Here is a 23,817-nt window from a genome sequence, read left to right as displayed (position 1 = left end):
AATTCATGCAGTAGTTTTACTCCGTCAATTTTTCAAAACCAATATTATATAGTGCGGTATCAGTGCGACATTAATATCATTTTTAATATAATCTTTACGCAGTATTATTAGCATGTATTTAAATGTATTTTTAAAAATTTAGCAGTGTTTTTTACAAAGTTTTGTGTATTTATAAAGTTAATTGTTAAAAAATTTTATTTTGTTTACAACAAGAAAGCAAAAGTTTATTTAGGTAAGTACATTTATGTGTATATTTCCTATTATTTCTTTTATTTTTAATTTTCTATCAAGAATTTGATACAAAGATTAATCATAGTTATTAAAAATATACTACAAAATAATTATTTTACATGTAAATATTTTTGTACAATATATTTTATACGTATATGTGTGTGTGTGTGTGTGTACATATGATTTTCTTTTGAATTAGCGCAATGAGAGCATTATTTTCACCTGATCTCTGGATGTATCTTAATTTTTCAAATCAATTTAATGAATTTCTAATTCATTTTAAACCTGCTTCTACGTAACTTATATTTATCCTAAAATTTATATCTCTTTTAAGAACTTTTAAGAGGCACGTGGCTCGACGACAGACCTCAGGATTTGACGCTCGAAAAGCGCTTAGATAAGGCACTTAGATTTAGGTGACACGCGCTACGAAAATACACGGTGAAAGACTGGCCGGAACGACAAGACAGAATTAGAAGCGGAGAAAGAGAGAGGCGCGACGTCCGACCGTTTGTTTTACGGCTTCGCCCGTTTCCACGACATCGAGCGCAATTTTTCTCTCTTGGCGCATCCTCCTCCTTTTTCTCGTTTCCATTCTCCTTCTTCTTCTTCAGCCTCGCCCGATCGAGACTCCTTCATTCCGGAGAGAGCTCGCATCCTCCCGACCCCGGTAGCGGAGAATTAATGCCCGCCTTGACGTAATTGCTCGTGATACCGTGATAATATTCTCGAATCTTGAGATTTATTCGTGAAACATGTATATAAAAGTACAGAATATATGGTATACACGGTGAATCGTAAGGAAAATTTTATTTTTTTTATTTTTTATTTCTAAATAAATAATTTTCTATAATAATATCAAAAATTACAATGTATTTCGAGAAATTTTACATTTTTTTATATTTTTTTACATTTTTTACATTTTTAAAATATTTTTATTTAATTTTTTTATCATTATGAATACTAAAGTAGTAGATTTTATTGTGTTTTTCATGTTCAATTAATTCTTTTATGTATCAAAACCCATTTTTTCTATAAAGCACTAATTATTTTAAAGGAAACATTATCAATACCGTTGGCATCCTATTATATTTAAACACCCTTAGAAAAGGGTCGGACAAAGATATTGTTAGTGTTCCATTTACGACGCGTCCGCAAATTCGTCAACAGGCACTCCGTTTAAAAATAAGACGTAAGAACTCACCATCCCTCTGCCGAGGACCGAAGACGCACTAGCTTATTGGCGTTTCTGCTCATTAGGATAACCCAGGGGGTTCTCCGACGCGATAACTCATTCAGCTCTGAGAAAAAGTAAATAGAGCGAGAAACGGAGAAGCACGCTAGTCGGGAATTCTGCGAGCAACCGAGATTATCGAGGAAACGTTTTATTTTTGCTTGTTAATTTCACGTCTCGCTTCCGTCGCTCGTTTATCTCTTGCCCTTTTCATAATCTACATATCCCTTTTGGTCTTGACTCATTCGAATTCAAGCATAGATAGTTCTCCAACATTTCCCAAAATAATTTCCTTTTAAGAATCAATGCCTGAAAAATCTGTCCAAATTCATATGTAATGTTTCTCATAAAAATTTCTCGAATTCGCCTCATGATATCAAGAATAATGATAATTTGCAACATTTAATACAAATTTTGTAAAAATTTAATATGAAGTTTGAAATCTTTACAAGAACAAGTGAATTGAATGACGAGATTTATAATTTTTTTTATTAATTAATAATGTTGCATATTATCCTATCAATTTAATATCATCATTAATATTAATTGATGCTCAGTTTTTGCATCATATAATTACTTATCTGTGTGCCTTATTTTTTATTATCTGTATCTTTAATTTAATAATAAAAACTTTATTACAATTAGAATTACCAGGAATAATACTATTTGTTTTTAGCGAAAAGCATGGTAATTTTTCGTGCGTAGAGGAATTGAAAAGATTATTATTAATGCTGCATAATTAATTAAAAAATCAAGATTGCAAAAATTTTTATGTAATCAAGGGAATCATTACAGGGTCAGAAATTATATATTATTGCAGCGTAAAAAATATATATATAGTAGAGTTTTGATTTTATTTTTACATTAATTATATCTTGGAAAAGACTATCTATCTTCTGAAATATCGTTACAATATTTAGAATCCTATTACTATTGACAATCGATTACATCTATAACTAGGTTTACTTCTATGCCACAAATCGATATGAGAGAATTAGTACCAACATAGGATTGCTCAGTCTCTTGTACATATTTAAATAATGAACTCTTATGAATCTTTTGTTATTACAAAAAATTAATAGGTGTTAGATCATAAAAATCATTAGATATTTTTCAGAATCAAAATTAAAACAATAAATGATAACATTTTTTATTAGTATAGCATATTATATCTTAAACTAGCATTCACGTAAAATCTGTCTATAACGTAGAGATCTATAAACATTAAATGATATTCTCCTAAATTCCAATTATTAAATTTTTTTCTTTAAGAATAGTCGTGATTAATTTCGTTCAACTACATGAATTTGTATTAAGCATTTGAAAGAGCTGAAAAGATTTACTAATCTTTTATTTTCTAATTAATAGAATAATAAATAGCTTTATGCAGAAAAGAATATTCTTCTAGGCAAAATATATTGAATAAAAATTTATAGAATAAAAAAATCAATAGTGCAAGGTTTTTACAAATAGTTTTTTCCTTCAAATTTAAGAATATAGAATTAAAAATATAGATATTACTACAGAATTGGAAATGAAAAATTAAATATCTTTTTATTGATTAATAAAATAGTTTCTTATTTCTCATCTCTTCATCTTGACATGAGGCTATCTCCGAGGAAACTGTCGGTAGAGCAGAAAAATCAATAGCCTGCAACGTTGCCGCGTTGAACATGTCAAAGGTCGAGTGTCGGAGTTTTCACGAGAAAGCGATTTTCGTTGCGGAGGGTGAGAAAGAAGTAAAGGGAAAATTCAAGGAAGTCTGATCACACGTGGGTCATGACTACGTCGCACATCGCGAGTACGTAGCTCGAGTGTTGTATGTTCTTTACGGTTCGTTCTGTGTGTTCAATGTTGCGAGAGAACTGCTGTCCAGAAGATGTATTGTTGATGTCACGCATGTTCTTCAGGGAATGTGTATCTTTCGTGTAAATTTTCTTACGTTTTGGTCATGGCAAACGGATGGATAAGTAATTAAATTGTTACATCCAATCAAGATCTTTGAAAAAAATTTAAAATTTAAGAAACGGAAAAGACAATCTAAAAATCCGATAATTTTGAAAATAAAAAAATATTAAAATTTAATCTAAATCAAGGTTCTTAGAGAGCTTAAAAATTATCAAGGATGTATAAAAATCTAAAAACACAAAATATAATAATATATATCCAAGAATTTTAGAAACGCTCAAAGAAAAAATAAATAAGCAAACTCTCTCAAGAACCTGCAGATCTGTCTAAAAGCACTGATACTTTCTTATCGATTTCTGCGATAAGTTAAATATGTTTGAGGTTTCAAATCCAGTTACATGTAGCTATTTATAGATTGACCTGTAAGATATTCGATAATGCTTTCGATTCAAATTACTAGACATTTTTTGATTTTCAGGATATCAGCATGAGTCTCTGCCCACGGAGACGCTTTCGCATCACTCCTATGCGAGCTCTAGCAGCGTTCTTTTTAATGGTCGTGCTCTTCTGGTATAGCCTCAGTCGGCAAGAAATTCCACAGCAACCTTGTAGCGTGCCCGAAGAATTTACCGAGAAATTACATGAGCTTGCTTACAGGTCCGTATTTATGATACTCGAAGAGAAGATCTAAAAAAATTAAAATATAAAGAGTACATGGAGTGTCTCTTTCTCCCTGGTGAACTCACGCTTTTCGTTTCAATTATAAACATTAGATTAAACTGCAACAATAGATATATGTTTAATGAAATTTTATTTTTAATTCGTTTCGTATATTAAATTTAAATTAAAAGATCTCCACGTAATATGTAAGGCTTATAATTGTAATACCAAGTCTTCAAATATACTAACATTAAAAATTTTAGAAAAGGGAAAGAGAAAATTTTAATTCTAAAATATTAAATTAGAAATCTTCCTTGAATATGCAAATATTTTTCAAATTTTACCAGGGCTCATTTGGTTCTCTCTAAGTTGAACATCGTTCACTTTCTCTGTCTGGGTGGCCTTTGGGGTCAAGTTCGTATAGGCCGTGCACTGCCGTGGGCTCGCAAAGTGGAACTATGCTTGGTGGACACTCTCCGCGACGATGTCTTGATCACGAAGGCCTTTCGAGAGGTCGGTCTGAGTGCAACCTATCTTCACGCGGCAGGAATTTACAGAATACAGGAACACGAGGTCGGCGAGGATGCACCCAAAGTGGAGGTGGTTGTTTTCGAGGAAGACGCAGTGGTAAGAAACTTTTCCTCGCACGAAGAAATAGTTTTATATTTAAAATAAATTTTATATTAATAAAAGTTATTAAATTTTGAAATTTAAATTTGAACGACTCAATTTTTTAAAGATGCAAAGATACATTCGTAGACAAAAATAAAAAATAAATTAAAATCGAAGATGAGTACTATTTCTTTCGTTAATATTTCGCTTCACATTTAGATCCATTTCAATGTTATTTTATTGTTTTGTTATTGACACTTTATTGTTTAGTTAATATCCATTTCATATTTAAAATCATTTTATCGTCATTTTAATCGCCGGCTGTAACTTTAACGATTCTTCCTTGCTTTTATGTCGAGAGCAGAATTTGTATTCAGTAAGGTTGCATTTTATGTATCTGGCATGTGAATGTCAGTTTACGCTTTGAGCACTATTTCCATTTCTATGAAAGAACTAAAAAAACTAAAATATCTGCAATTTTTATGTTATTTTACAACGTATTTTATGGGCAAACAAAAAGAGCTCGTTTAGCAGTGCATTTGTTTATAAATCGACAATAGACGTTTTATTACTCTTTATTTAAGAATTATGACCCAGATTTTTTGACAAATCATTAATTTGCTATATCGACTTTAATTTTAGATTTATATAACTTATAATATTTAATTTCATTAAACCAAATTTCTTTCGATTTAAGATAAAAAATTTTTTAAAGATCATCCAAACGAAAAAAGATATATATTGAAAAACATGTTGTTACAACACTTCGAAAAGATTTAGTTACTTATATGACACTTACAGACACAGATGGTAAGGAGAGTTGGTTGGACCAGAAGGGTCCTGCCTCCGGATTGCGAGTTCTCGCCAAGTTTACAATGCTTTCCACCGCAATTAGTAATACCGCCCTTACCGGCGAAACAATTTGGCGGTCGACTGATACCCGTGCCACGAGAAGGCATAGAATTACAAAAGTATCATTATCCCAACGACTGGTGGCTAGAAATCAAGCCCACTGATTGTACTGAACCTCAAGAGACGAATGTGTAATCCTTGTGTGAGAAATTAATCCTAGTGCAATTAGATTGTCTTCGTTAAATCATAACATTTCCTATGATTTAATCAGCCTGAATAGAATCTAAGTATTATGTTTTAGTTGACTTAAACACAGTGTCGAAACCGAAATAATTTAACCGAATTAATTTAAAATTTAAACTATACATATTATAGAAAAAAAGAGGGTGACAGATTTTATTATAGCATAGATATTTTCTAGAAATAGACGTGACGAGTAGAAGAGGTTGCATGTGATAAGAATGATAGGAATATGAATATTTTCTAATTGTTTACAAATTTAATTTAAATTAAGAAAAAAGAAAAGAATGAATGAGTTTGATTTGTGACTTCAATGTGGCGACGCGATTACTACTTATAGAAAGTATTCAAGTGTCGTTAAATGAAATCTATTAATAATAATGTTATTGATAATGACTGATTACTATAATTATCGTAGCGACTATATTATTAGAATTATGAGCGGTGTCAATTAGAATTAAGTTATATTTTCTAACCATTTTTTATTCCAGATGTTCTTCTATCGTTGCCATTTTCACCATTTCCATTTTTATATCTTGTATTTTCTCATTTTTTTCTTTAGATATATTTTTATCCATATTTAAATAAGAATTTTTATAAGAGCTGAAAATTTATATTTACAGCAGACAATTAATTAAGATTTTTTTATATAACTTTGTAATTGTTTTGAAAATTTCCTAATTCTTTTTAGGCTAGGAATTTTTAAATACATATTTACTACCAGAAGTGCTAAGAAGATTTAAATACATGTGAATTATAATATTCATACATTCTTTGAAGCGCAAAGTATTATATTTAATCGTGAAGTTATACTGAAAGTAGATGTTATACTACGATAAGAAGAAAGCGAACTTTTAATTAAAATACCTAACTTTAATGTACTTAATTATATACTTATTTACATATTCCTCCAATGTTTTTTTATGGGTTTAAAAATGACGTACTTTGTTTAAACGCTTAATTATAGATGACTGTTATTTAAGTAAGCAATCCTGTTATAATTTATTATAAGCTTTAATTGCAATTGTAATTATTATTCAGTGCAAAATAGCGAGAACAATAATGTGCAGTATAATAAAATGTATGAAGAGTTGTACTTTTATGATATGAACTGAATTCACGAATCTGTACTAATTACGAATGTAATTATAACAATACATTCTGTAATGTTATAGTTATATCCCGAAATCTTCCAAAAGTTGAATAAAAATCTGTACAAGATACGTGCAAACGTGCCTTTGATTCATAGTGATTATATACTGCGTGAAATATTCTCTTCTATAATTAAAAAAAGAAAGTACTCAAGAACTTGAGCAAAAAATCCGTGATAACTAAATTGACAAAATGGACAGCAAAGCAATAGCTTCATTTACAACGATGAGCACTTTTTCTAAAGAAATCTTCTCGAAAGTAAGTACATGTATCGCACGTGTTTGAAAGTATCTCGAAAGTATAGTACTTTTATAGACGTCCTCATTCACTTTTCTTTCTGCTGGCTTCACGGCTCATCAACTATTTCTCAACGTAAACATCTTTTTTACTCTATCACTTTTCTAAGAGTGTGATGTTTTAATGATTAAAAATAATTCTAAATTATTTATAAATTTATAAAAATGTATTTTAATTTTTATTTATATATATATTGACGAAAAATTTATGTAACTTAGCAATTTTGAAAAGTATTTTATAATATATGTTAAATTTAAAAAAACTTTTAAAAAAATTTTTAGTTGATAGCTATTTTGTTGAAAAAGAAACTGTTTTTATCTAATATTTTTATATGATTTAATCATTTACACAGATGCATGTATCTACAAGATTACAAACAATATTAATATTCTACAAGTGAAGAAAATAACTAATAATGCAACACATAAATCATATATTTAATTTGCAAATGACTCATTTGTTTGAGTATATGATCCCTCATATCACAAATTATTATATATCGAAATTTCCTTGAATTTTTTATGTTAATTATATGCCATTTGATACATTTAATTTGATTTATCAAATAATTTCTTGTTTTATCCACTTGCTTATTTGCAAGCATAGTTTAAATATATATTTTCTGTAGTAAATTTGCTTTATTAAAAAAAATTGTAATAAATTTGATCTCAGTGTTACGACGACATGTGTAAACCATTGTACACGTACATTGTGTCTTGGTCGATTTAGAAGAAATGGGGAAGGGAACATATAAAAGAAAGTCGCCCGTTCGAAGACTTTCGAGTTATTGGTTTCATTTCGGTCCATTCAAGTTCCATCCGACCACATGAACATTTCTCTTTATCCAAAACTTCAGTGATGACAAAGATTAATGTGGCCTGAATTTTGTTTCGAGAAAGAACACGGATTGACACACGATATTAATAACAATTTAAAATCGACGAATTTTATTGCTAGTGATATCTAACAAGTTAAATTGCTCATTTTTCGAATGTGTGGTATGAAAATTTTGCTTTTAAAATTATTAAAATTATTAAAATGATTAAAATAGAAATTAAGAAATAATTATTTTAGAGAAAGTGATAAATTAACAAATACCAGTTGGTAAAGAAAAGAGATGATAAAAAGAATCTCTAGGAAATGTCATTCCGTTCCAGTACATACATAAATCAACTATGTATTCATTTAATTACTAATTTAATTAAGGTGGGTTAAGTGCATTGGAAAGAGACACATTCGTATTAATTAAAGGAATATTCCACATTATATCGCAAATGCAGGTAAGTTAATTAATTAATACTAAAAAGAATGAATATTTCCAGTTGCGAGAATCGATATTAATTAAATTTGATACGCTAATAATAATTTCCAGCTATCTGTGATTGTTCTGTTTTTTGCCTTAATATTGGAATTCGTGGAATTTAATGAAACTTATAAAATTATAAGACCATATAAATTTTACAATCGCCATTCATGGCATCCACCATCCGTTTGGCGTCCGTTTCCAAAACCCCAAAGACACTACCATTCCAAAAAAATACGACCGCCTAAATATCATTCTCACGAACCAGATTACCATAAGTAAAACCATTATATTTATTTAAGAAAATTTTATCTTTATTTTATTAATTTGATAATATTTTTTGTTAATTGTGCTTATTTTTATTATTATATAGATATGTACCGCATTCTGAGGATTCAGTAGATACATTTAACAATGACAAACCTTATGTCATAATCATACAATTTCCACAAAAAAAGGAGAAAAAGGAAAAGAAGGAACATCAGTCTCATCAGCGTCAACATATTATAGATTCTCCACGAGATACTGATTATATTGAGGATGATGATGATGATGATGATGATGAATTGAAACTATATGAGATTGATGATAAAGGAGTACAAGTAAAAATAAATCACTGATTGTCGTTGCTTGCTTCGTAACAAGTAATGAGATTTTATAAGCTAATTAACAAATTCTAACGAAATAACGAATTAAGTTTTCAGTTTTTGTCTCTTTATTTGTTGCTATATTTTATATGTTGCTCTTTATTTGTTGCTATATTTTATATGTTAATCTTTTTTGCATATTTAAAGGATACTGCTAATTTAAGATATATGCTTATTTAAATGTATAATTTATGTTACTCTGAAAATATATATATATATATTCTCTTTATGTCTAAATATATATTATAGAATATGTATGTAGAATATTAATTCTTGAAATTATATTTCATTTTTATTTGCAATTTCTGAATTATATTATATTGTGAATTATAATAATAGCGAGAAAAACCATAAGTTAGAACGAGGATAAGTTGGCTCATTTTTAATGTTACACCTCACATTTTTCAATGTATTTTTATTTCTAACATAATAGTCAACGAACATATTGTAATCGTAAATAATAATAATATACAATGTCGTGATGTTGATGTGTCGCTGCTGCAGTCTCCATCTCACGCAATTTGTTTTGCTTTCGTTTATTCTCTCTTGAACGTCGACAAAGATCACTCAAACAAATCCATTCGTACTTTAGGCTCGTGTCTACGTCGGAAAATAGATCAGTCTTGCACAAATAAATTTTCTCAAAATTCAAATTAATCCTAAAATCAATCCGACAAATATATCGCGACAATATTAATCAATTTAGAGAGGAAATATTGCAAATATTATTCAAACTAACAAACTTACAATACCAGTCAGCAACTCAGTCTTTTCAAAATTTCGATTATTATAAATATATAAAGTTATTATATATATATTTTTCGATTTATTATATATATATTTATATGTCCAGTTGTTACAAAAGCAACTACATAACGATGGAATATTACAATGATATTTCGTCTGATTTGACGAAAGTAATTTCTACTTGAACGACGGCGATCCTTTCCGACGTGCGCCTCTTAGAACATACTCTGCACACACTCCTTCGTAACGTTACAATACTCTACAGCCATTTTTGCATTTTTTAACATTTACACTCGACTCTACACAGCCGTTTTAATTAATTTTATTTCCTTTACGTGTTTTGTTTAATCGTTTGTGCGTCTTTATTGATCTTCTACAGCCTCGCTCTCACACGCGGCGATTATATAAACATAGAAACATACAAACACACATGTTTTTTTTTTCTTCTACGTTATGCACGACGTATATTTTTTCCCGTTTAATCTGCGTGAATAATTAAACTTTGTTTTATAATTTGTATCTCGCCATCAACTACTTTTTTCGAAGCACTTTATTGCAGGCTTTTTTTTTTTTAACGAAGCACTTATTGTTTTACTCTTGAGTTATTCGACATGTGTTTCCATTTCACTTTTTCAGTTTTTTTTCTGTTTATTTATTTAACGCGTTTTATATTTGATTAAGGAAGTGCAAATGGAATTTCTTTCCGTTCGCCGGATAAAATCTGCTGCGTGTTTTCTCAATATATCACATTTATCGTGAATGCGCATTTTATGCACTAATTTTATACAACGATTCCAATTTGTGCTATTCAGATGTCTTTCGCTAATATAATATAATTTTACTTTCTAAAGAGCATATATGTAATAATGTAAAGATATATAAAAATTCGACAATTTACGGAGAGCAAACGTTTGTATAAAAAAATTAAAGGCTTCACGGAAGCATCGAAAACAGAAATCCGCCGGAAACGTATAAAACAAATAAAAATTTGTGTAAAATTAGAAATCTTGTAAATGCAGGATTATCCTAAACCGAAAATCGTCGCACGCTTTTTAACGGAGGACACCTGAATTCACGCAAGCGTTAGGATTGATCATGCGTGTGTGATTACCGCGGCAGCTAATTAACGCACGTGTCTCTTTTTGTATGTGTATATAATCAGCGTTTCTCTGAAAGACTTAATAATTATATCCGTTGTAATCACAGTCGATGTAAAGGTGTGTGTACATAGAGACGATGCTCATCGATACATTATATTCTATATTTAGTCTTTCGTTTACGATTTTCATCGTACTCTATCTCTCTCCACGTTAATTCACGAACGATTCACGTCACCTTTCGATCCACCTCAAAATTCCGACGGACGTCCCGATCTCGTAGGGACATCGGAATTGTCTTCACGGCTATCATCGCGGTTTCGAGTTCACACGTGCATGCGTGTCTATGTAAGGCGTGGCACTTGCAGGATATGAAAATCAATGGCACACCCCAAAACTGCACCCGCAACAACTTCGTTTTCTTCCGCGTTCTCTCTTGCATTTACGCGGTACCAAGAAGGCTTCCATGATATCTTAAAGAATACCCGTACCGTGATCGTCGCATTCTCCCTTCCCATTCGAGGAGGTAGGCCATTCGTTGACCGGAAGTTCAAAGAGTGAGTTTTGCGATGTGCTTTAGGGTGACAACGAGACCACGACGGGGCTAGGTAGAGCGCTGCGGCGACAGTGAAAGCAGAGGCACGCTGGCAGGACCTTCCCCGTCAAGTGAGCGTCATACCGGCGTCTCGAAGGTCACCTGGAGGAGAGCATCATTATTTTACAAATTCGTGAAACGCATAAAATTATTTGTTCGAAATGCAAACAAATAATAATAAAAGATATTTTTTATTTTGTTATACGCAATATATTATTGGAAACGATATCATCAATCATATCTTAATGCATGCATATCTAGATGCCTGCTTATGAAGCTATCGAAATAGATCGATATGGTTGTTATCTCTAAATCGGTCAAAGTCTTAATAAACGCAAATATATGAAATGCCCACAACTAAACGCATAAGACAATATAATTACAGTGTTAGAATTATATAAACAATAACTACGTTGCATTTAAGTACACTAGAGAATTTATGCACATTTGCTGGGTATATTTGCTTGAAGGATAAGTTTACAAATATCTCTCTTGATATATCCAGGTGTACATAGCATATAAAGTACACTTGGAATGACAATCAGGACTACTATAACTCTCTCGTAATAGCGCAGTATACATATAGTTTGATTGTTTGAAAGGAAAGCGTTAATGATGGTGCGCGCGATAAGGTTCTCTTCCAACAATATCATATATTATTATACGTGACATTCCTACATATCAAAAGAAGGACGATTAGATTTAAATAAAAATTAAATAAAAATACTTTTTGAGATATTACATTTCTTGTTAATCTTAAAAAATATAAAAAGGCGTTTAATTAAATATCTCTAATAAGATATCGATTAAGCGATGAATATGATAAAACATTAAATGTGTTAATTCATTTCAAATTTGCGTGTGCCTTTTGCTTTATCTACATCTAAAAATAGTTGCTACATCTTTTGTGCCATGGAAAAGGCACTTAAGCCACTATCTTCATAATAAGGTTAAAGTAATAAAGTCAAAGAATGACATCGACCCACCTCTCTAGTCCCTTTTTTCGATCGTTTCCTCTCGAGCTTCGGTGTCTGAGGTAGCAGGGTGTAATCGCCGCCAGCACCTCCGCTTCGTTGCCGCGCCACAGGGGGGTGAGACAGGGCGGGTGCTCGCGGAGGTGGCGAAAATTGGACACCCTGCGGCAGTAACGAGTAGCCGAGGTTTTGGCTCTGAATAAACGGCGAAGTCGGCGGAAAGTGGTTGGCAACCACCGGCGTCCAATATTGATGCGAATTCCGGGCTGGGGAATATCCTGAAGAGGGAGGGCATAAAGATTGCGACCATCTCTTGATACAACTCTTTGTCTTAGCCTTTAAAAATCCAACGTCAGGATATTCCAATCGAAATGACTGATTATGTAAATCGAATTAGTGAAGATTATAAATTATAGGGAGATAATATGCAAAATTGTATGAGGTAAATGTGAAATGACGTGAACATATATCGGAATCTTTATGAAAGACTAAAATTCAAGATCTACAGACAGATGATATAGATGATATAGAATAAGGAAAATGTCATTTAGTACAAAGGAAAAGGTTACGAGAGACTCACTGTCATTACGCGGGTTGCTGTACCGCCTCTGCGCCTTCCAGGTCGTCGATCGAACCTTTCCGGCGGTTTCCATGTTAACGGCGTCGACGCTGACGCTTCTCGAGACTCCCCTGTAAGGATTCGACGTGGCGTTCTCACTGGCGGTCGCGACACCAGCGAGCTGCTCGTTAAGGGCGTACAACTTGGACGTAATGTCCTTACCGATGAGGGTGTTGAGAACGACCTTGAGCAGCGGCCTGTGCCGGAGCACCCTGAGCAACTTCATTCTCGTCCAACAGATGTAAGTGCTAGGCTCCTCGGCTCGTATTGTCACCTGGAAGACGTCGGCGTCGTTTTCGTGCATGGCCTCCCATTCGGGTGAGTCGACGAATTGGTAAGCTCTGATATAATGCAAGTGTGTTCCATCGCAAGTTACCTTCAGTCTGGAATCGAAAGCGAGATTTAATATAATATCGACACACCACACACACTGTAGGCGACTTTTCTACGCCCGACAAAAAAATGTTGAATAAGATCTTTTTTTTTCCAATTGATAATAATGGATGAATACAACTAATAAAAAGATTAATTAAAGGATATAAAAAAGGTTTCACAAGTTCCTTTCTCTTTTTGATATTAATTTTACTTCATAAAAATCATAGAAATAATATAAAAAGGTATTAGCATTTTTATTAATCCAGCTTCAATTAGTCTTCTATTAGGAACAATTTTCTTTCACAGAAAATAATATCTTTATTCGGAAGGAATTAACTTTTAATTAAAAAGAAGAATACTCACTTTCCACGTAAAAGAATGGACAGCCTTTTATCTGCCGGCGTAACTCCTTCCGTTGCGTACGTCTGATCGGAATCCAGCTTAAGTATTCTCGCCTCTTTCGCCAACTCCTGGAAGTGTTTCTTGCTGACTTTGTAGGGCTTGAAGAGCTTAAGATAGAGCTCGGCTAATTCGGGACTGAGAGCCGGGGGCAGGAATCGACAGGCGAGTATCAATGAGTGAATACCATTCAGCAGACCGAGGGCCAAGCACCACAACATAGCATCCAGGGCGCATATAGTGATTCCGGCCCAGAGAGCCGCCAACATAAAGCCCGCCGTAAGAAACGTGCGAAGAGCTAAGACGGAAGCTTTAAACGAGCGCGGCACCAGAAACGCAGCCGCAAAAAATAAATTCGCTGCCTGAAATTAATGTATAATCAATAACAAATTTTTAAATTTTCCAAGAAAACGGAAAAAAGTTTTTAGAAAGAAAAATAAAAGACATTGATAATCCAATATTACATAAAATATTTAAAGGAAATTAAATTTAACTTCGACTTTAATTAAACTTTATTATTAAATGAATTATTAATATTAAATTTAACTTTAATGTCTTCGAAAGCGAATTGTCACCTGGAAGAGCTTGTGCTGAGCAGCCTCCCATTCGTCACAGTAGCCACCCGGTATCAATACTGTCGCATTCAGCCTCTCAGTGACATTGTTGACCTCGGTGCCATTCCAGACGTCCAGCCACGTATAGTTGAGATCATCCAGCGAATAGCCGCCTAGACTGGGCAGACCGCTATAGTTGAGGGTATAACCCTCACTCGAGTAGGTCGCCGCCGATGTCGATGAGTTGGTAAACGGCGTCGTCGTCGAGGACGAGAGGAGGCTGCCGCCGGCCGTCGCGGGTGAATCAGTCGTATTCGCCATTTTTTGTCGAGGGCGCGTGACACGTGCCATCACCATCGACCTCTGCAATACCAGGAGCATTAATCCCTTTTAGATATCGATCTTTGAAGATCTGTACCTGTAAATTCTTATTATATATATGTATGCTATATTTAATTATTTTCATAATTTTAAAAAGATATTCAATGTTATTATGTAAAAATTTTATAGAAAATGTAGTTATAAAACCATTATTATAAAAAAGAAAACGATTCTTGATAATAAGAAAGTGAAATACTGTAGATTTTTCGAGAAGATAACTTTAATATCATGACCTTTATATATCTCTTCGAGATAACTAAAATCTTGATTGCCAAATGAATATTAGCAACTAATTAAGCTATCGTATTTTGAGTCAGAGAAGTTTTTTTTATATGAACAATTTTCGATATCCGTTAGTCGCTTAAGCTGACCTTTCATATCTGAGCGCTATATATATTCTTGCCCTTAATTTATCGAAAATATAGTTAAGTACTGACTGTCAGATTTACAGTGGAAGCCACAAACAACTGTGCGATTAACGTAGAATATTGATTCGGCTCTTCGTGATTCGGGATGCAATATCTGAGCTTTATTATCTTCGAGGTCGCGCCGAAGGGCTGCGTGACTTTAGCCTTTCGTTTCGCCGCCGGCTCAAAGATTTCGCGGGATATTTTCTGACCAAACGGCGAAAATCTCAAAATAGCATGCAGTTAAGGATCGATTACGTCATTGCCCAGAGAAGTCGATCTTATCTGCTTTCAAGCTGAATTGTGCCCCGAAATTGCGCGAATGACTTCCAAACCGCGAAACCGAACAAAATCTCTTGGCACGTACCGGCTTTTAGATCACTCCATTTTCCAAGATATATCTGCATAACTTTTATACTATAAAACAAGATTTTAGATTTTATACGCAAATTCCCTTTTATATAAAATCTACTTTTTGCCATCGTTTTGATCCAACAATTTCACGTGATTTCTTACCATATAAGCTAAAACTAGCAAATTGTGTTTCTTAGATTGAAGAGAATAAATGCATGCAATTCTTATTCAGAATTAAAAACTGCATATCTAACGATAACAAAAATACCTATCTTTATATGAAAGTAAAGAGAAAAAGAAAAAAAATATATACATATATATTTATATCTTATATATAAAATATATGTTATAAAATTACATAGATTAAAATAATTTTAAATAAATGTCCTTCATTTATTCTGTAAAGAAAAGCAATTCATATCATTGATTCAGAATCGATTGCGATTCAACAAAAACATCGTCGGTTATCTTGATTATCTAAAAATTGATTAAAAAAAAATAAAATTACACAAAAGAAATGTCAGTTATCTTTTATTGCGAGACACTGTTATCGATGCGAGCTACGCAACCAGTTAGAAATGGCCAAAAATGCCATTAAAGTCCTTTCCGCTGACACAGTATGCGCCAATAAGCGTGAATCCGCTCTCGGAATGATTCAATATTATTATTCGATTTTCGATATTTCCGTCCGAGGTAGGCCGATGCCACGCTTTCATCTAACGGAACTACGTTCCATTGAACGGAAATTCGTTAGGACACTCTTTCCGGCCTGATTCAACTACCGTACAATAGGTGTAAACTGACACCCAAGATCGTAGGAGACATGAATATTCATGGATAACTGTAGTCACAGGATTTCGACCGTATTTTTTTACAGTTGAATATTTTTTACACATTTAACTGCAAAAAAACAGAGAGCGATTGCGTATATATCTAGAATCTATATCCAAAAGAGATCACTATATTTACTCAAATATTCTGGACTATAAATAAAAATTTCATCTATTTCTTGTGCAACATTTTTGTGTCGTATCATGAAATAATGCATACAAATATAAATATCCTTTTTTTGTGAGATATTTTTCTCAAAAGAGTTATAAATTGGCGACCGAGATTCTTCAAATAGTCAATGTAGAACCTGTATTTAAAATAGCTATTATATAGGTCATATTACATTGCGAATTCTGGAGATAATTACATCTAGGGCAAACCATTATTACTGTTAAAGCTTGATTTATCTTTGTGATACAGTCTAGTTTTCTCTAAACGTATTAACTTAATTTCGTGTTCGTGCGATCCCTAAAGAGTTAACGTCTGTTTGCTACAAGGGTAGCTCATCCGTTTCGTTATGCAAATCCTAATTTGCGGCTTAGACCGCACCGCGATACAAGTTTGAACATATCTTGATATCTTTTCGCTTAAATCTCGTTGTGACGTGAACCGTTCTTCGCAAACGGAAACGGGAAGTAGCCAGAGATAGTCGGCTTTACAGACGAGATTTCAACTATAGATTTCATCAGAATTGCTGTATCTGAAGATTAGGTTGCTATGCCGTGTGAATTCCAATTATCCTAATACATTCCATAAACATAAATAGAATAAATAGAATATTCTAATCATTTTATATAATCTTTTTCTATTTAAAATTTTAATATGAATAATTGTGAAGGCGAAAATGTATATTTATTTTAGAATATTATGCCAGAGAGTTATAAAAATTGATTTCTATATAAATCTTACGATTATTATAAGTTTAAGAAACTGAATTTTGTCTTTATTCATCTATTTTTCATAAGAAAATCTAAAATTTCTCTATTATCTGTGTGGCGTTACTTCTATTGTATTCCAGCTCGCGTTGATCGATTGATCTACTCGATGACATTACAGAAGCAATTCGCACGAAACGAATGAATTAGCCGAAGATGCTTCTTACAGACAGACGAAAAGTTTCAAGGTCATCGTGCCGCTGTATCGACTTAGCTCGTATGCTAATTAAGGACGAAGGTGGAGGAGAGGCTTTCGTGACTGGCCGTGCTCACTATCGCCCCAGAAGACTTATTCGCGGGTTCTATGTGGGCTCGGCTGGGTCAGGGTAAATCACATGACATTATAACAGGGTGTGGTGATTTACACTAGGCTCTAAATGCCGCCCTGCAATGTGTGCAGTTTGCATATTTACGAAGTGTCGAATTTTTGCTCGACCGATGTCACGGATTTGAAAAGATTGATTTTTCCTGCAGGGAATTTTGAAAAAAAGTTTTGCAAAGGATCGATGGTAAAGAGAAATACATAATACGTAATCATAGAGTCACGCGATTCAAACATGTTTATACGTATATTATATTTAGCGCATATCGTGCGCTAAGTATCTTATTTATCTCGACTACTTTGAATTACTGCATGTTACATTTTTGTGCTTTAAATTTCTGTTTAAAAATTAATTATTAAATTAAATTAAATTAAATTATTAAATTAAAAATTAATAATTTTATTTGAAAAAAATGAATCACACACACAAAATTTTGACGAAAGGTCAATGAAGTAGAAGAACAATAGCATTTCAAAAGATCAAATAATATATGCATTATATATTGATTTAAACGCTACGATATTTTCTTCTTGAGTGCATTTCTATGCAAATTACGTTAATTGAGTTGATTCGAGCGAACAAATTATCATCGATGATATATCGGGAGAAAATGAAGAAACCAATATGCTCTCTTTTATTACTTGTGCCGTGAGTCCGTATGTAAATTAGGTCTCCTGAAAATATGAAAATAATCTTGTCGACGGGCAAGATACGGCTTGCGTGACGACAAGCTTCCTTGAGATTTTACTTCCGTTTGCCACTTTGTTCCGACCTCGAAGATGTCGGCTTGCGGTATAGAAAACATTGATTTCGCTAATTGCAGGATATTTTTAGAAAATCGAGAAAATTTAAATCCGGAAAAATCATAGATATTTAAATTGTACATACTGTAGATATAAACACATGCGGAAAAAATACATTTTTCTTTATAATATATACATGCATTATAAAAGAAAATCTTAATGTACAAACGGTCGCTTAGAAACTAATTTTATCATTCTATTATTTGATATAAAATCAATCAAAAGGATTAAAGTAGGTAATAAAAATGTAAATGAGAAAAATGACTGAAATTCAGCAGCGATAACGTTACGTGACTATTCTAAAATCACCCTGGAATTGCCAAGCGAACACATTCTGTCACTCCCCGATTCGTTTTACGATGGGCTGCGGTGGCTTGTCGGACAGCTTTCGAATTAGATTAAAGCCGCATATTGAGGGTCTGATGCCAACCCTTTACTCTATCCCATGAATTTCACTAAAATGGTAACCGACAAGTCATAGAAGACAGAAACTGCGGCGCTTGATCGGTCAATCCAATTTATGCTGATGGAATTACTTATTTCCTATGCTCTCCATGAAAATGGTTCATCCGTTCCAGATCATCACCGAGATCCTTCGTGAGTTATTGAATTCGTAATTTCTTTCTCCTTATACTGAATATTATTATATTTATTTTATTTGTGACTTTATCATTTTAAATCTCAAGAAACCGCGCTAATAATTATGCTTAAGAATAATTAAATTGGAAGAATAATTAAAGATTCATTAGAATTATATAGAAATGGTCATTAATTATTATTATATTCTATCTTAATTTTTTAATTGAAATTAAAAAGACATATAAAGTATTAAATTATTATTCCTTCGACAAAATTTATTGCAAATTAATAATTGAAGTAAATTGATTCATATAGTAGATTTTAGATTTTACAATGAAAAATAGTGATATAAAATTTAAAAAATAACAATGTTTGCAAAAAATGCATGTCAATTTTTGCAAAAATACCGTTTGCCAAGTCATGAAGATCTTCGCCAGAATATATTGGATTTGCGTTTGGACTTGGGCCGGAAACACTTGTTGCCCCGTCAAGCTTATCGTGTGCGAGTCCATCGCACATAAATTGTTTCGTGCGATTTTCTCGAGCTCCGCGTCTGGAATTCGCGATTACTTCATAAGTAAATCGAAATAGTGTGTAGCAGCATTATTCTTTTCTCGTCTTTTACATATCGTTATTAATTGTCACCCAAATTATTTTTACACTCTAAACTATTTTTTTCAAATGCGATATTATCAATGTTTTATCCGTGTTACAGATTAATTGCATTAACTGCTTGATGTTGAACAAATCGCCTTTTATCGCAAGTCCTCTTCTACTTAAGCGAGTAGTGAAGGACTTAACTACTCGGACGGATAACCCAGTAAAACCCAATTGCCACAGTTAAGCACAGTAAGATTCTGCTCGATTCTTACGAAGCACGATACTACTTATCATATAAAGTGGCAATCTTAACCCGAAGACGGAGGAGAAAGAATGAATACAGGGTGATGCAAAGAAACCTTCGTGAATTTTACGAAATGTGATATCGAAGCGATTTCGAATAATGAATCAATGATACGACATCAAAGAAAAGAGAATTAATTTCTCAAATTACGAAGGTCGACAATTTTGTGTAAAATACTCCGACGAGACAGCCTTTTGCCGTAGTAAACAGCCAACAGCTGAAAGCAACTGTAACGAGGCGCGTGGGGTTGGCGCGAGCGCTGTGCGAAGAGAGAGAGGGCTATCGACCCTTTCGACGGTGACGGAGGAACCACGCGGTCTACTACGTGCAACTCTCCTTCTTAAAGGCCGCTACACACTACGAACACACGTGTCGGCAAATCGACTGTATAATCTCCAGTTTTATCGAGACGTGATCTGAATTCAAATTCCAGCTCGCAAGGCGTATCTTGTAGGTTTTTTTTTGTTCGTCCAGAATGAAAAATATTAATGCACAGCTTACGTGCAGTCGCGGGCTTCAGCGTATGAATGTTGCGTCATATCGTGATATTCAAAGGCATATCGCATACGTATACATAAAATGACCAATTTTATAAAATGCTGAATTATTCAAAAGGCATCATTATACTAATAATAATTTATAATTAAATCTGAATACGTGGAAAACGAGTTGAATTATAAATTACAACTATTTCGTCCAATATTAGATTATAAATTTATGTATACTTATATTATTATTATGAAAATCAAATTATACATTTGATATATTCACAATTAAGTCAGTTTGCAGATTCAAAATTAAAAGCATTTTCTTTTGATAAAATATTACTCGTCTTGGCTTTCCTTGAATATTTGAAGGATTATGTTCAATTTCACCGAATTGTTACAAATTACGAAGTTAGCGACCCGTTACTTGCAAGTCTCGTCACCTCTTTGCACGAACGTAAAGCAACAGGTAAATGCTCTAACGTCGCATGTCACAATTAATTCTTTTTTTTTACGTCGAGACAACGCGAACACGACCACGATTAGAGAGATTATCACGTAAGAGATAGAGATCTTAATGGCTAAAAAGTGTTTAATTTCTCTCGTAACGCGACTTTTTTTCGCGAAAAGACGTAATCTTCCATTATTTGCAGCTTACATCTAGTATTCTTATTGCATGTCGTACTATCTCTCAATCGAACGACTCAATTGTTACTATGCTATGTGTGATTCATTTAACTTATACTAATATCTTCTATATTCTTACCTTATGGTGGATAAGCGATATGTCTTTTGAAGTGCAGGATGATACACCTCAGTCTACTGTGAGTATGTGACGACAGCAGCGAGCACGAAGACGCTGGGCTTCCTCTGTCCTCGTCGAAATCCGCGACGCGAACGAGCATCATTGCGCGCGACACCATCGCAACCAATTACTTTTTGACCTCGGTAAGCTTGCCACGCAAGGAAAGGTCTCACCACAAATAGAGTCACAATAATTATCGTGAGTTTGCTGTAATTTGTTTTAACGAAACGTTTCTTTGCTTTCTTCGCGGCCTTATCGTAGATGCCTGAAACATTACACGATTTGTTGGAATCAACGAGAATCCTTCATTGAACTATTAAAAATATAAGCAAGCGTCTCATAATCTTGTCTCTCTGATATTACAAAGTTCAGATGAGTTAACGTCAGTTAATAGAGTTTTCATGATTAACTCGTGCGAAGTGATTATAAGCGCCAGCTACTTTGTCATTAATCTGAATTAGAATTTAATTGATAAACTGTGAAGTGAAGTACCTTTTTCCAATTAATTTTTAAATTTTTTAATCTTTCACAACATCCATAAATGAATAGACATAAGAAATCCGTTTTCTTTTTTAAATTGATTTAAATTTAAATTTCTTAAACACTCGTCTGAAATAAATCATCATCAGAGTTTTATTCTCGGTTAATTTAAACTAAACTTTTTGAGAAGACTAAAAGTTCTGCTAAATATGAATTAAAACGGAGTTTGACGGAATACCAGTTTTACAATTAATTTCATTTAAAATTGATACAATTCAAACAGCTATTAATTTAAAATAATTTCAAATTATAACTTTGTCAAATGGGAGGAAAAATGTTTTATCATAAAACCATCACTTTTATATAATCATCAAACTATTATTTTATCATAAAACCATTACTTTTATATAATCGTCACATTATTCTCGTCGTTATTACAAAGCAATTTACTACATATAGACAGCAAGATGAATAGATATCTCATCCATCATTAACAACTGCTTATCAAATATCATCGTTTTATTCATAATTCAATTAATCTTTACTGATTGCGATATGGTATCAACTCAAACGACCACTATCATTTTTCGTAATTTTCGTGAAATAAACGCGGATCATCTCTTTCAGCGTTTCGTAAATTAAAACATCATATATTCTTGCATCAGCTGTAGATCAATTGGAATCAATTTTCATAAACTTGTCTATACAAAAATTAAAATAGCCAAATTAAAAGATATTTCTTTTCTGTCACAATATTTAAGAGCCAACAACCATATACACGCATACGCACACGTACACGCGCGAACACATACACGCACATACACATACATGCACACATATACACACTTGAAAGCATCACTTTGGATCAATATATATATATAGTAATCAGATATTATTCATTTCTCACTCTTTCTAGAACTCTTTTGAAGCTTTTTGGGAAGATATTCTTACCACTATATCGAGATCAGAGCAACTTACACAAATAAGGAGTACAATCGCCGATTCACGCTACAGTCTCTCACGAGTCAACAACCGTGCGTCCGAGATGCGTGTTCTCATCATATTATTGATCAATAACATTCACACATCATGCTTATCAATTCTTTCGTTCACGATTCTTCATCAACCTCCAACGCGATCATACGCCACCAGAAATAAGATCATCATCAACACTCTCTCCTCTGGTAGCTTCGTTGGAAGCTGCTCGACATTCTCTCTTTTTCTCTCCTTCCTCTTTCTCTTTTCTCTCTCTTTCTCTTTCTCTCTCTCTTTCTCTCTCTTTCTCCAGCATCCCTTGTTCTCAACGCACCAGATGTTCCGTCCGCTCGTCAGCAAGGGCACAACGACAGCATCATTAATCTGGAAAACGGACCGTATCCTCCGCTAGAACACTGTTTACACGACAGGACTGGCGCCATGGTCACTGCCGCCAGGAGCGATGGAAAACGATGGTTCTCGATGGCGATGTATCCTTCGTCCTGCCGATGGTGATGGTGGCGATGACGTTCTCCTGCTCTCCGTATGGAATCCTTTTCCGGCAAGGACACGACGTCATCGGAGGGAGAACGAGGCATACAGGACGGCGATCACTCGTACGCTCATCTCCGCGCGAAATCTTCGCTTGTCGATGTATGCGCGGAGTACGCCAGCCTTGCTCTCTCGTTGGTCACCCCCTAAGCGGAGCTTTTCTCACCCCTTCTTCGCTGCCCCTTCTTCAATTTGCCCACCTGCCCGCTTTCGACCCCCTCGCGCTCGCTCGATCGCTCAAGCGCGCGTCCCTCTCGCTCTTAACCACCCTGATCCAAGGGCGCGAAACTGTGCACTCCGGAGGTTGCGTTCCATGCGATGATGCGCCTCTGGAGGCCCTCGCGACACTAAATCACCCTTGGAACTAGCGCCACGCCCTCCGCGTAGGTGGCACCACCGCTTGTTAACCCTCTTTCCGAAGCGAATGCTGGATCTCATTCAAGAGTCCTTCAATTGGTTTTCTTCTACTACTACCTGTTAAGGGCTTTCTTTCTTTCTTTTTCTCTT

General features: G+C 33.7%; 2 protein-coding genes across 5 annotated transcripts; one reads left to right on the top strand and one right to left on the bottom strand.

The window, feature by feature from the left end:
* Nucleotides 1-3: 3 nt before the first annotated feature.
* Nucleotides 4-7,037, top strand: LOC145961955 (uncharacterized). Of its 3 annotated transcripts, none has more exons than XM_083082621.1 (4): nucleotides 4-232; nucleotides 3,852-4,030; nucleotides 4,381-4,660; nucleotides 5,447-7,037. In XM_083082621.1, exons 2-4 carry the CDS (start codon nucleotides 3,861-3,863, stop codon nucleotides 5,690-5,692), a joined length of 696 nt encoding a protein of 231 aa, XP_082938747.1. In that variant the 5' UTR covers nucleotides 4-232; nucleotides 3,852-3,860; the 3' UTR covers nucleotides 5,693-7,037. The 3 variants fall into 3 exon arrangements, with proteins under 3 accessions (XP_082938747.1, XP_082938745.1, XP_082938746.1); XM_083082619.1 differs by lacking the exon at nucleotides 4-232 and adding an exon at nucleotides 3,089-3,266 and having other exon boundaries at nucleotides 5,447-7,034; XM_083082620.1 differs by lacking the exon at nucleotides 4-232 and adding an exon at nucleotides 3,284-3,435.
* Nucleotides 7,038-10,530: 3,493 nt separating this feature from the next.
* LOC145961954 (popeye domain-containing protein 1-B-like) lies at nucleotides 10,531-23,640 on the bottom strand. Of its 2 annotated transcripts, none has more exons than XM_083082617.1 (7): nucleotides 22,762-23,640; nucleotides 21,265-21,568; nucleotides 14,518-14,859; nucleotides 13,907-14,304; nucleotides 13,130-13,551; nucleotides 12,562-12,827; nucleotides 10,531-11,677 (listed from the first exon to the last, which is right to left on the bottom strand). In XM_083082617.1, the coding sequence occupies exons 3-7, from the start codon at nucleotides 14,851-14,853 to the stop codon at nucleotides 11,654-11,656; spliced, it is 1,446 nt and encodes a 481-aa protein (XP_082938743.1). In that variant the 5' UTR covers nucleotides 14,854-14,859; nucleotides 21,265-21,568; nucleotides 22,762-23,640; the 3' UTR covers nucleotides 10,531-11,653. The 2 variants fall into 2 exon arrangements, with proteins under 2 accessions (XP_082938743.1, XP_082938742.1); XM_083082616.1 differs by having other exon boundaries at nucleotides 23,093-23,640.
* Nucleotides 23,641-23,817: the final 177 nt, after the last annotated feature.

Source organism: Camponotus vicinus, unplaced genomic scaffold (genome assembly GCF_025532165.1).
Source record: "Camponotus vicinus isolate PSW18456_S1 unplaced genomic scaffold, iyCamVici1.0 SCAF_11, whole genome shotgun sequence".
Taxonomy (NCBI): domain Eukaryota; kingdom Metazoa; phylum Arthropoda; class Insecta; order Hymenoptera; family Formicidae; genus Camponotus; species Camponotus vicinus.
This window is presented reverse-complemented; position numbering and strand designations above follow the sequence as displayed.

Excerpts from the sequence above, each read along its gene's own strand:
- LOC145961954 (XM_083082617.1), bottom strand. The coding sequence starts at position 14,853 with ATGGTGATGGCACGTGTCACGCGCCCTCGACAAAAAATGGCGAATACG. Across the intron at positions 14,305-14,517 it reads CTCAGCACAAGCTCTTCCAG|GCAGCGAATTTATTTTTTGC; the intron begins GTGACAATTCGC and ends CATTAATTTCAG. Across the intron at positions 12,828-13,129 it reads CAGCAACCCGCGTAATGACA|GATATTCCCCAGCCCGGAAT; the intron begins GTGAGTCTCTCG and ends CTCCCTCTTCAG.
- LOC145961955 (XM_083082621.1), top strand. The coding sequence starts at position 3,861 with ATGAGTCTCTGCCCACGGAGACGCTTTCGCATCACTCCTATGCGAGCT. Across the intron at positions 4,031-4,380 it reads TTACATGAGCTTGCTTACAG|GGCTCATTTGGTTCTCTCTA; the intron begins GTCCGTATTTAT and ends AAATTTTACCAG. Across the intron at positions 4,661-5,446 it reads TTTTCGAGGAAGACGCAGTG|ACACAGATGGTAAGGAGAGT; the intron begins GTAAGAAACTTT and ends TGACACTTACAG.